General features: G+C 41.4%; 2 protein-coding genes and 1 long non-coding RNA gene across 6 annotated transcripts in view; 2 read left to right on the forward strand and 1 right to left on the reverse strand.

The window, feature by feature from the left end:
* Positions 1–469, forward strand: part of nnt2 (nicotinamide nucleotide transhydrogenase 2) — a 63,326-nt gene extending 62,857 nt beyond the window's left edge. The window contains exon 21 of the mRNA XM_076993955.1: positions 113–469. Within this exon, the coding sequence (XP_076850070.1) occupies positions 113–259 (147 nt within the window). The 3' untranslated portion in view covers positions 260–469. The remainder of the gene's footprint in view (positions 1–112) is intronic.
* dtwd1 (DTW motif tRNA-uridine aminocarboxypropyltransferase 1) lies at positions 301–4,215 on the reverse strand. Its single transcript, XM_076993963.1, has 5 exons — positions 4,062–4,215; positions 3,526–3,788; positions 3,128–3,271; positions 2,780–3,017; positions 301–1,061 (listed from the first exon to the last, which is right to left on the reverse strand). Exons 2-5 carry the CDS (start codon positions 3,784–3,786, stop codon positions 832–834), a joined length of 873 nt encoding a protein of 290 aa, XP_076850078.1. The 5' UTR covers positions 3,787–3,788; positions 4,062–4,215; the 3' UTR covers positions 301–831.
* A 114-nt stretch (positions 4,216–4,329) lies between these two features.
* Positions 4,330–13,025, forward strand: part of LOC143499169 (uncharacterized) — a 34,784-nt gene continuing 26,088 nt past the window's right edge. For 3 of the 4 annotated variants that reach the window (XR_013126048.1, XR_013126046.1, XR_013126047.1), the window contains exons 1-5: positions 4,330–4,423; positions 4,521–5,053; positions 5,388–5,416; positions 6,814–6,918; positions 9,639–9,725. This is a non-coding gene — a long non-coding RNA (uncharacterized LOC143499169). Of the gene's footprint in view, positions 4,424–4,520; positions 5,054–5,387; positions 5,417–6,813; positions 6,919–9,638; positions 9,726–12,336; positions 12,884–13,025 lie in introns of those variants that run through there. The other variant, XR_013126045.1, reaches the window with a different exon arrangement.

The following is a 13,025-nucleotide window of genomic DNA, read 5'->3' on the forward strand; positions in this document are numbered from 1 at the left end:
GCATGTGACGCATTTCCAACTCAGGTGAGCGGTTTCTTGTCCACTACCTCAAAGAAAGTGGTCCAAAAATGACCAATTGTTCCTTATTGAGTGTATTCCCTCATTGGTCCAGGTGATTGTGATGAAGCGAACTCTAGGTGTTGGTTATGCGGCTGTGGACAACCCCATATTCTACAAACCCAACACATCTATGCTGCTCGGAGATGCCAAGAAGACCTGTGACAGCTTACAAGCCAAGATCAGGGACACCTACTACTAACTCCTCCTCCACTGCTGCTTCTACACAAAACAGCTTCACAATTATGAGAAGAATATTTATTTTGAAGCAACTGTTTTAATTGTATTGCTTGCTCATGGAAAATGTGCATTTATGAAACAAATGAAAAAAATCATTTCAGGTGATCACCTATAATTTGACACCACTTTAATCGCATGCACTGATTTGTAAATAAAATATTAAAATAACTTATTACTACTGTGTTGGTTGTGGTTTCAGTATTGAAAACAGCCTCCCCCAAAACAGGTTTTGCACCTTCTGCTCAGACATTATTATTTTAGACATTATTTATTTTTTTTATCCCACCATTTGTGTTACAGTGGGCACTGCTCTGAAAACAGCTCAGACCAACAGCTCCTGCTGAATCATCTTGCACTGCTGCATCCAGGCCACCTTCCTGCTGGACTTTTTCAGTATGTGGTCAGTTATAGGAGCAAGCAACTGAGGGGTCTGGGGAAGCAGTGAGCGAGAATCTGGTGTGTGTGAGAATTGGCAACACTTCTTCAGTACACACCGATTGCATTTTGACCCTCTTTGACCCTTGATCAGCATTGTCAAGATTTTCCAGCAGCCTGCTTTGCTCTGTTGATCAGCTTGTGCAGGAAAGAAAAGAAGAAGAGCAGGTTGTCATACTCTCCTTTATACTCTCTCAGCAGGCAACAGGTGTGGAAGTCCTTCAGGAAGTAATATATGGCTTCAATGGTGGCCAGATATGTGTCTGGAGAGCCTTTCTGGTGACGCCAGAAACATGTTTTCCTAGACTTCAGTTCCACCTGTGGTAAAGCTGCAGAGAGAAAGAGAGAGTGTGATTCAGAGAGAGATTGTACAAGAGTACATGTGTACATGGAAGTGCAAAAGAGAATGTACATGAGAAAGAAGGGGTCTCTAGCATCTCATGTTCATTAGGTGCATAAAAACAGTGGTAAAGGTGTGTGTTAAAGCAGATAGCTGGGCTATGCGGTGTGTATTACAGCAGGTGGCTGCATATGTTATAGCAGATGGTTGGGTAAAGCTATATGTGCAATGAGGAAAATTAGTATTTGAACACCCTGCAACTTTGTTCTCCCACTTAGAAATCATGGATGGATCTGAAATTTTCATCTTGCATGTCCACTGTTACAAGACACACAAATCCGGAAATCACAATGTATAGTTTATTTGTGTGTTACTGTTGCAAAAAAGTATTTGAACCTGCCAATCAGCAAAAATTCTGGCCCTCAAAGACCTGTTAGTCCGCCTCTAAAAAGTCCACCTCCACTCCAATTATTATTATAAATTAGAAGCACCTGTTTGAGGTCGTTAAATAGCTATCCACCCCACACAATCAGTAAGACTCCAACTACTAACATAGCTAAGGCCAAAGAGCTGTCCAAAGACACCAAAGACAAAATTGCAGACCTCCACAAGGCTGTAAAGGGCTACAGGGCAATTGCCAAGCAGTTTGGTAAAAAATGATCAATTGTTGGAGCAATTATTAGAAAATGGAACAAGATGAAAATAACTATCAATCTCCCTCGGACTGGGGCTCCATGCAAGATCTCACCTGGTGTAGCAATGATACTGAGAAAGGTGAGGAATCAGCCCAGAACAACATGGGAGGAGCTGGTCAATGACCTAAAGAGAGCTGGCACCACTGTTTCCAAGGTTACTGTGGGTAATGCACTAAGACGTCATAGTTTAAAGTCAAGAATGGCACGGAAGTTTCCCCTGCTTAAATCGGCCACATCCAGACCCGTCTTAAGTTGATGGATGATCTGTGGTCAGATGAGACCAAACTAGAACTTTTTGGCCTTAAGTCCACTCTGTGTTTGAAGGACAAAGAATGATGAGTACCATCCCAAAAACACCAACCCTACTGTGAAGTATGGGGGTGGAAGCATCATGTGTTTGGGGTGCACATGGGACTGGACAACTGGACCGTATTAAGGAGAGGATGACCAAAGCCATGTATTGCAAGATTTGGGGAACAACCTCTTTCCCTCAGGGTCTTTCAACATGACAATGACCCAAAGCACACAGCCAGGATAACCAAGGAGTGGCTCCTTAAGAAACATATTAAGGTTCTGGAGTGGCTTAGCCAGTCTCCAGACCTAAACCCTATAGAAAAATCTTTGGAGAGAGCTCAAACTTCGTGTTTTTCAGTGACAGCCCAGAAACCTGGCTGATCTGGAGAAGATCTGTGTGGAGGAATGGGCCAAAATCCCTGCTGCAATGTGTGCAAACCTGGTGAAAAACTACAGGAAATGTTTGACCTCCATAATTGCAAACAAAGCCTACTGTACCAAATATTAACATTAATTTTCACAGGTGTTCAAATACTTATTTGCCACATCAACTCACAAAAATTATTTAAAAATCATATATTGTGATTTCCGGATATAATTTTTTAAAGATTGCGTGTCTCTCTCAGACCCCTCCATGATTTCTAAGTGGGAGAACTTGCAAAGTCGCAGGGTATTCAAATACTTATACAAATCTCTGCCTGATGGCGTGCATCCTTACCCTGCAAGCGTTCATCCATGATGATCCTGGTGGTCTGATTCCAGGTGCTGTCAATGAAAATGACTCTTTGAATCAGACTGCTGTAGGGTTGGGAGTTCTCTCTGGATTCATCCACTTTAAATCTCTTGGACTTCCTCTCCTCTGCAGGGCTGAGTGTTCTTTTCCCTTTAGTATTACTGAAATAAGTTGGCAGCGCCTCTACAGTCATTGCGTCTGGGCCTGGGAACACCAGCACAACCTGTGGATGCAACACATGTTCAATGCAGCTGTAGTTTGATGTGAGCAAGTCTGTTTAATTAGAGTTAAGCTGTGGCAGTAATGAGGCTGTTGGGAGTGCAGTGCTCGCACATTTTCTGTGTTGCCATCCAGGTCTGGGATGCAGGGGTAAGTGTATATGGACACATCATCTGGTGCAATAAGTTTTGCATGCACAGCTGTGCTCTTTCCATCAGTCTCATTTGGGTGCTTGATGATGTCAATTTTCAGAGGCAGCTGAAAACAGAACAGAAACTCCAGCAATATATACCTTGACATCCATGAAGCACATCACACACATGTACCCCAACATTCACTCTACAAATCTACACACACACCATTGTACTAACATTACTGGATCTTAAGTATCTGCTACAAGAGTGGCTGGTAATCTAAAATCTAAAACTTAAATTTTAACCAATTTATTTAGCTGTGAATATACTCAAAGGTAAGTTTAAAATGTCTTTGTTATTATCACTCTTAATGCTGACCTTTAACACAGGAATTTGCTCCGGATTCAGGCCTACTAAAGAACAGCACGTGTAACAGTAAAACATCCTTGAGCCGCCGCACGTGGAGCATTTCAACCTGCCAGTCTCCTGCGCCTTATCCAGTACGTCGTGTGAAGCAAGCGCCAACCCCTGAAGCGGCTGCGCAGCATTCTTCCGAATGTCTCGATGGTCTGAATATTGCCCTCTTGTCTGACAAGTCTCCAGACGGTTTGGAAGTTCTTTCGCCGAATTGTCAGACATCCCTTCCAGTTAGCGAAATCACAAAGTGGGTGAATGTTGGCAATCACGGAGAAAAAAAATCACGTTAGCTAGCTAGAATTTAACCTAACAGGCACGCTCCACGAGTGTTCTAATATGTGTGTGTAAAACACACACACACAATTTGCGTCACGATATTAGTTAGCTGACTAGCGATAGCTATTTAGCCAAGACAGCTGGCTATATCGGACCCTGTTAGAAACCACGGCCATACGAAGAGTAACCAGTTTATGAGTTTGACAAACAATAACACTTACCTTTCAGTGTAATCACATAGAAGTCATTAGATACAAATCAAACTTTAATATGATTATTATATCCTGTTCTCCTTAAAGTTAAAATGACCGTTTAGAAGGGAAACTGGATGCATTCTAAACGCTGGTGAAAACCGGAAATACTTGTACATTTGACAGGAAACAGTCAGGTTTGTCTACTGTTACCAAGCAACAAACCACGAGCGCTTCAGTGAGATGTAGGTTCTATCGGCAAAAATTTTCTGTTTTTTTTTTTTTTTTTTTTTTTTTTTTTTGCTTTATTTGGGAGATGTACAAATACGATTTAAACGATGAGGGAAAAATCTATAAGCACATTTGAGGAATTTGTTAAATTTCAAGGGCTGGTAAGATTGCGTGTATCTGCTGCTAAATTTAGGGATAATTTAAATCTTACCTGAACTATTAAAGACCAAATAATAAATCTCTGTCTGCGTTTTACAGATTGACTGGCCTGTGACATGTGAGGAACATTTAGAGGCTTTTGATCACTTTTCCCCCTACAAGGACTCTGAACAGATTTATGAACATTTCAAGGAGCAAATCCCTTTTCCCACAGACATCACAGAATCCTTTGAAAATGACTTTGAAAAGCTCTGGACTAGGATTCAGTGCCATGACTCCATGATTCACACACACACAGTAAAACCCTTGCAGGCAAAGCCTTTAGCAGAGAACAACGTATGTCTAAAAAGAAAACTTGTGACTATGATTTAGTATGCTGCACCATGCCAACATACTGAATAAATCCATTCTCAGCTCTACTAGAATCCAGCACTTCTCAGCCAACAAGGCGGCTGAAGACTACGTGCTGTAGCCCCAGCTTACTTAAATTGAGATTTCTTCTGGCTCTTTGGCTTCCCAGCTTATCAAACTGCTGCCATGTTTTGACAAGTCGGAAGATGAGTTTTGGTCTTGGGGTTTGGTTACTATGCATACAAGAATAATAAGATGATCTAACTGATGATGAATTGAGGGTATGCAGTGACATAAAGGTTATATCTGAGTGGGGTTTGGGCAGAGACTGAGCCTTTCAGTTGGTATTAACAAACCCTGAATTTTATAAAGTTGGTTAAGCTTAGTGCAAAGATTTCATAAAAAAATATTTGATGCTTTTATATCAAAAGATTGGTATTGGTTTGGGTTATCTGTTATACAAGTAGATAGATTCAGTCCAGGTTATTTGTTAAATATAGATTCTGTTCGGGTTATTTGTTAAAGATAAATTCTATTCAGGACATCCAAGATAGATTTTGTTCAGGTTATTTGTTATTTCATTCCTCAGCTGTCCTGTTTTTTTTCCCTCTCCAGTCACTCCACATGTAGAAAAACTGCAAAAGGTAATGAAATAACAGGTACTCATGTAGCTTTTGTTGTAGAATGTAGTTATATTTAAGTTATTTGATTAATTGATACAATTTTGAAGGGTTATTATTGTTTGAGCAAATTATCTTCTTCCGCACCCACAGAGAGAAAATGTTTCCCGAGCTCTGGTCATACAGGTCATTAATTAGGGGCAGTCATGGCCTGGTGGTTAGGGAACTGGTCTTGTGACCGGAGGGTCGTGGGTTCGATTCTCAGACCTGAGGCCATGACTGAGGTGCCCTTGAGCAAGGCACCTAACCCCAACTGCTCCCTGGGCACCGCTCTGGGCACATTTGATCCACAGCCCCCTAGTAATCATTAGTGTGTGTGTGTGTGTGTAACTGCACAGATGGGTTAAAAGCGGTGGACAAATTTCGGTTGCGGTGTAAAAAATCACAATTGACAAAATATGGCACATTTATTTACATAATTAATTAATTCACTGATTCATTTTGTTGATCATTCATAGTAGAGGTCTGCGCGGGACTGCTTTTTTAATCCCGCTCCCGCTTGGTTTAATCCAGCTCCCGCCAATAAATCGCTTGTTTTAAGCCTGTTCCCGCCCGCACCTGCATATTTTAGTCCCGCTCCCGCCCGCACCGGCCAAAAAATCGCTTGTTTTAATCCCGCACCCGCCCGCCACATACACGTTTCTGTCGCCCACGCCCGCAATCCTAATATGAATTGAATTAATTAGATTTAGTACTTGAAATTTTCTTATTTATTTATTAAAACAGCAATATATTGATGGATCGCGCTGTCCCATTTCTTACCACAGTCCAAACACATGCCGTCAGGTGACGTACACCAACACTTTCTGACATCTATCACAACAAGCAAATGGTAGACGATTTCCATCTCCATTAATTACAATGGAATATGACTTCCATACATCAGACTTTCCTGTAGTTGGCTTAATTGTGATGTATTCGCCTGTTTTAACTGAATTTTCCACAGCTGAAACTGGTTGACGGTCTACAATCTCTGCCATTTCGGTATCAAAATGACAAAATGACGCACACTTCATGTTCACGTGATCAGTTGCTTAGCCAATATTTTGAATTAGTTTATTGCTTACTTACTGAATGATTAGTTGTTTTCGTCCTGTTCCTTATGCATGGAAATCATTGCGTTGTTATTATTATAATTTTCTAGACTATTAATTTGCGGGATTTTTCTACATGTATATGTGGTCCCGCTCCCGCATCACCTGGACTAATTAAACTCCCGCTCCCGCCAATAACAATTAAATTCTGTCTCGCGCCGCAATATATTCTGTCGGGTCCCACGGGATTACCGCGGGAGTGCAGACCTCTAATTCATGGGTTCATCTGCTTCTTGCATTGTGAGGTGTGTTCTTGCTCTCTCTCAGGATTTCACATTTCCAGGGTTGTCTGGTGTGAAAGCTGCAGAGATTCCTGGGCCTGCAAGCTCTCTGCAGATCCTTGATCGTGTTTCATGTGCTCAGGATTTTAAGGTAGGAATTTTTAAGGTAGTACTTTTTAAATGTTGTATTTTCGCATTTTACATAGATAAAGTGAAAATTAATTATTTGAAATTTTGTGTGACATTGTTTTGGTAAAGGAGGTAGAGCAAGTTGGTCTTCATAAGAATGGTGAAAAAAATAATTATAAGGTAAAATATATTTTGAAAAGTTTAAATTCTTTTTACAGATTTTCATAGTGTAATGGCGAGAGGGGGAGGCAGGATGCCGAGACGCAATATCCTCCCCCAATTTTTATGGTTAAAACCAAATATTTAAATATTGACGAATCCATGTCCCCCCCCCCCCCCCCCCCCCACTTGTTAACGGTTAAAAAAATATATTTTAATAGCGACGAATCTAACGCTAGGGTTAGGGTTAGAAAAAGACCGCTCCGAGCTCCGCTCAGGTAACTCTTTACGTTCGCCACCCCCCCCTTCAACAATTTTCGTTCACCAACCACCCTCCTCCTCCCCGTCAACTAAATGGAACACACCAGCACCCCCATTTGTGTCCGCCCCACCTATGAAGTCAAAATTATGTCCTTGATTGGCGTGGACTCAAACATGGATTGGACACAACAAAAAGAAAAGCACAAAACACAGTCTAGATGCACATTAAATACCTGATAGACAACAAGTACCGACTGCAACACATTATGATAATAAGATGAGTGAACATGCGAATGCATAACCACACCCAAAGGAAATACATATATGGACAGAAACAGACGCAGACCACACATGCACACACCCAAAGAGAGGGGTCCGGGGAGACATTTTTACATATAGACTGTGAGTAGTTCCCCAACTGTGAATGGGTGTGAAAAGCTGTGAAATGTATAGAAAACTGAAAACTTTTTTTATATGATATAATTGGGCAGTCGTGGCCTGGCGGTTAGGGAACTGGTCTTGTGACTGGAGGGTCGTGGGTTCGATTCCCAGACCTGAGGCCATGACTGAGGTGCCCCTGTGCAAGGCACTTAACCCTCAATTGCTCACTTGTATAAAAATGAGATAAACATTTTCGCTCTGGAAAAGGGCGTCTGCCAAATGTCATAAATGTAAATGTAATTTTAATTATAATATATATTTACACTCGCCAGTCACTTTATTAGGTACACCTTGCTAGTACCGGGTTGGACTCCCTTTTGCCTTCAGAACTGCCTTAGTCCTTCGTGGCATAGATTCAACAAGGTACTGGAAACATTCCTCAGAGAGTCTGGTCTATATTGACATGATTGCATCATGCAGTTGCTGCAGATTTTTCAGCTGCACATCCATGATGCAAATCTCCCATTCCACCACATCCCAAAGGTGCTCTATTGGATTGAGTTGGATTGAGTGCTCTATTGGATTGAGTTACTGTGGAGGCCAATTGAGTACAGTGAACTCATTGTCATGTTCAAGAAACCAATCTGAGATAATTCGCGCTTTATTACATGGTGCGTTATCCTGCTGGAAGTAGCCATCAGAAGATGGGTACACTGTGGTCATAAAGGGATGGACATGGCCAGCAACAATAATCAGGTAGGCTGTGGCATTGACATGATGCTTAATTGGTACTAATGGGCCCAAAGTGTGTCAGGAAAATATCCCCCACACCATTGCACCACCAGCTTGAACCATTGATGCAAGGAAGGATGGATCCATGCTTTCATGTTGTTGACACCAAATTCTAACCCTATCATCTTAATGTTGCAGCAACAACTCATCAGACCAGGCAACGTTTTTCCAATCTTCTTATAACCTATTTTGGTGAGCCTGTGTGAATTGTAGCCTCAGTTTCCTGTTCTTAACTGACAGGAGTGGCACTCTGTGTGGTTTGCTGCTGTAAACCATCCGCTTTCAGGTTCTATGTATTGTGCATTCAGAGATGCTCTTCTACATGCCTTGGTCGTAACGACTTGTTATTCGAGTTACTGTTGCCGTTCTATCAGCTTGAACCAGTCTGGCCATTCTACTCTGACCTCTGGCATCAACAAGGCATTTGCGCCCACAGAATTGCTGCTCACTGGATATTTTCTCTTTTTCGGACCATTCTCTGTAAATCCTTGAGATGGTTGTGCGTGAAAATCCCAGTAGATCAGCAGTTTCTGAAATACTCAGACCAGCACGTCTGGCACCAACAACCATGCCACATTCAAAGTCACTTAAATCACCTTTCTTCCCCATTCTGATGCTTGGTTTAAACTGCAGCAGATCGTATTGTCCATGTCTACATGCCTAAATGCATTGAGATGCTGCCATGTGATTGGCTGATTTTACATTTGCATTAATGAGCAGTTGGACAGGTGTACCTAATAAAGTGGCCAGTGAGTGTATCTAATTGTAATTTGTGTGAAAATAAGTAAAATGCTCAGAAGGTGTCTGAGAGCTGTCTTAAGATCTGAGACCTTTGTTTAGTGAACTCTTAACTTGGTGATATAACAGCACAACCATGATTGCGTGCTGACTTCCACACTGGTAACACATGGGAAATGGAAAATGCTTGGCCTCTGGCTGGCTGGTATGGCCTTATGCATGTCAGATACAGGAAATTATCCAAAGCTTTGTTACGTTTATATCAAGGCCTTGTGTTAGTGCTGTATAAGACCATCATGCAACACTGCTTTTGGCTTGATACAGCCTAACAATAGTAAAATGTGTATGTGTACATCAGTGTCCAGACGTGTGTATCCACTACCACACCCATCTGTGTATCACATTGTCCAGTGTCATCAGGTGTGAAGCCGAGCTGGAGCCTCAGCTGGCTCTTGGACTCAGAGAACTTGGACAAGGATAAAGAGGACAAGACAGGAGGTGAGGACCCCTCCCTGTCTGCTTCTCAGCTCTCTGTTTGTGTGTGTCTGTGTGTGTATGCGTGTCCTTGTGTATGTGCTCAGGGCAAGTATGTTACTAGGGTTGAAAGCTGTTTGCAGCATTATGCATTGCCAGGGTGTGGTAACAGATTGTATTTCTCCACCTACACAAAGCAGCAGGATGAAGCTCTCCTTCATCTCCACCTCCACCTCATCTTTGATTACGAGTTTAATTTAGAGCCTCAGGAAACCTAAATAGTTAGATGGCCTTCAAATTAGGTGGATCTCTGCATTTTTGGGCACACAGTAAACATGCAAAATATAAATTATTTGAGTCCTTCTACTGTCTACATGTATACCACCAGGATTTCCCAGCTTTTGGTAACCTGGGGCAGGCTTAATCTTGGGTAAAGTTAGCATACTATTCGCTCTCACCAATCACCAAGATGATGTTCACTCTCACATAGCTTTTGCAGAGTTGGCACAGAACACGACTCAGAGAATGCCATCTTCATTCAGATAAACATGCTGTTGCAATGGCAACATCAGGAAACAGACTAATTTAGCGGGGGAGGGGGGGGATGAATAGACACATCACAAAAACAGCAGACAATCGTCTAGTTCTGTACTAGCTAATACATAATACATACACACACACACACACACACACACACACACACACACACACACACACACACACACACACACACACACACACACACAAGTATTTCCAACAGCAAATATGAGCGTTCAATTGAAAAGGTTGTGGAGAGGCACCAGAGGTGTCAATTTCAGGTTCAGAAAGGATTTCACCAGGATTTTGCTCAGGCTTCCTGGATTGTGTTGATTCCACTTATTTTACCTGGGTTGCACTAATTAGAAAATCTAGCAAGCTTGAGCAAAATCCTGGTGAGGACTTTTACTTTCTGAACCTGGAATTGACACCTCTGAGAGGCACACAGCACCCTGGGAATTCTCACTGTGCTCCTCTCCTCTCTGCCGTTGACCACCCTCCTACAGTCAAGTCCTCCTACAGCCTCCTACACCCTCCTACAGTCCATATGTATGTATGCGTGTGTGTGTGTGTGTGTGTGTGTGTGTGTGTATAAAACACACACACACACACACACATATACAAATAAATATATATATATATTTGTGTGTGTGTGTGTGTATGTTTTATTTATATATATATATATATATATATATATATATATATATATATATATATATATATATATATATATAATGTATGTGTGTGTATATATTATGTGTATATATGTGTATATATATTTATAATCAAAATGTATAAGCATTATGTTCATGTGCAAACAGATTCAGAACAGCTCGAGACAGTTAGCAGTTGGCCAGCCGCCACTGGCTGTGTTTGCACTCTGTATAGCCGTCTTACATTTGCACTAGAAAATGGGGCCTGGGTTTGGTGCTCCCCTCAGTCTGGCTATTGGGTGATGTTTGGCCAATGTGTTCTGAGTGTTCTAGTTTTGCTTAGAGCTGCTGCTAGCAATGCGTGAATAACATGCTTAACGCGCTCTTCTGAGATTATAATGACTCCTTAGTTTCTGTTTCCATTGCAATTCTGTACCATAATGTTGATTTATATTCAGAATTTATAGCCTAAATGTTGAACCCGCACACATGGAATCTGTTTTCTGCCTAGTGACCCTATCAGCGTGCAGGCAGTAGTATCAGAGGCCCAGGAGAACTCCACATAGCACTAATCTGATTTTTGGCCTCAGATTATCATGCTGGAATGTCTTTTGTTTAGCACAGTGATTTTACAGCATTTTCTGTGTCTTTTTTTAAAATATTGATTTGATTTTTTAAGCCATACTCATTTGATCTAAACTAAAAGTTTGGTTTACTGAAACATAATCCTCGCTGGCTGAGGACACTTTGCCAATGTGCACTGTGGGTTTGTTTATGTTTAGCCTTAAATGTCCTGTCCTCATGCTATGAGGTCGAGTATTACAGCCACAGACCACACAGATAAACAACAACAGAGAGAGAGAGGGTGAGGGAGTGAGATGAGGAAAGTGAGACATGGAAAGAGAAAAATGGAAATGAGAAAAGAGACAAATGGAGAGAAAGAGAAGTGGAGGGAAAGAGAAATTGAGACATGAGAGAAAAATGAGAGTGGGTGGAAAGAAGTGAAGTCAGAGGAGATAAGGTGAAAGACGGTGGGTTATTAGGGTACACCTTAGTGATGTGTAGTGTTTCCTTTTAACTACAGTGATAATTGTGAGGGTTTATGCAAATGACTGGAAGGATTTTTAAAGGCATGTACAGTGTGACGTGTGACATTGAGCTTTTCCCAGCACATTGACCGATCTATAGGTGTTGATCTAATCACAGTATGGGGTGCTGGTGTTTGTAGAATGCGTTCTCTGTTTCACATGATCCACTTAGCTCCGTGCCTGCACAACACCCCCTCTGTCCACGCAATCTTGAGTGGGAATGTGTTTACATTTGGAGCATGTTGCAAGTTATCTGCTAAGACCAACTTTGCGTGACTTGGCAGAAGCTTTCACCTTGTTCAGGCTTTGTTTGGGTCAGAGCTATTCCTAGACCTACTCTCTCTCTGTGTCTCCCAGGAACAGATGTGAACCCAAACAGAAGGGAGAGCTCATTTGACTTGTCTCCCTCCATGTGTGTGGCAAACTGCCAACAGACACACACATGCGCACACGCTCACACACACAGACACAGGCACGCACACAGACACGTATCTTTGACGACTGCACTCACATTTCACTCAAGACTGTCTTTAGACTCAGGAGACTGATCACAGCTCTGTCCACATCCTAACCTCACGTGACTGTATTAACAGATAAAGATTTTTGTCCAGGATTAGCATTGATGATTACAGTCTATCCAGGGCTAGTATTGTCCTGCCTTAGTAGTGAAATTAATCCCAGCATATGTCCCATGCAACTTCTATCTTTAAAGGAAATTAGATTTTTGCCTCAGTTTGAGCCTCAGGCTACATGTTAAACTCTGGAGTAACAGAAGTGTTGCTTACTTTTTTTAATAGAATGATGCAAGATAAAAAATCATGAAAATCTTGTTTATATTTTAATTTTATGTACTGTATGTGAAGAAATTTACATTAAAACCCTACTTCTAGAAAAAGGTTTTCAATAGCTAACTCACAAGACTCACAAGACATTTGTTAATAAAGATGATTCTTTTCTAGAAATATTTATATAAGGTTTTATATAAAGTAAACATTTGTGTTACTTTTACCAATGAGTTGAGGTTTGGGTGTGATTTCTATGGAAGA

Source organism: Brachyhypopomus gauderio, chromosome 2 (assembly GCF_052324685.1).
Source record: "Brachyhypopomus gauderio isolate BG-103 chromosome 2, BGAUD_0.2, whole genome shotgun sequence".
In the NCBI taxonomy this organism is placed as follows: Eukaryota; Metazoa; Chordata; class Actinopteri; order Gymnotiformes; family Hypopomidae; genus Brachyhypopomus; species Brachyhypopomus gauderio.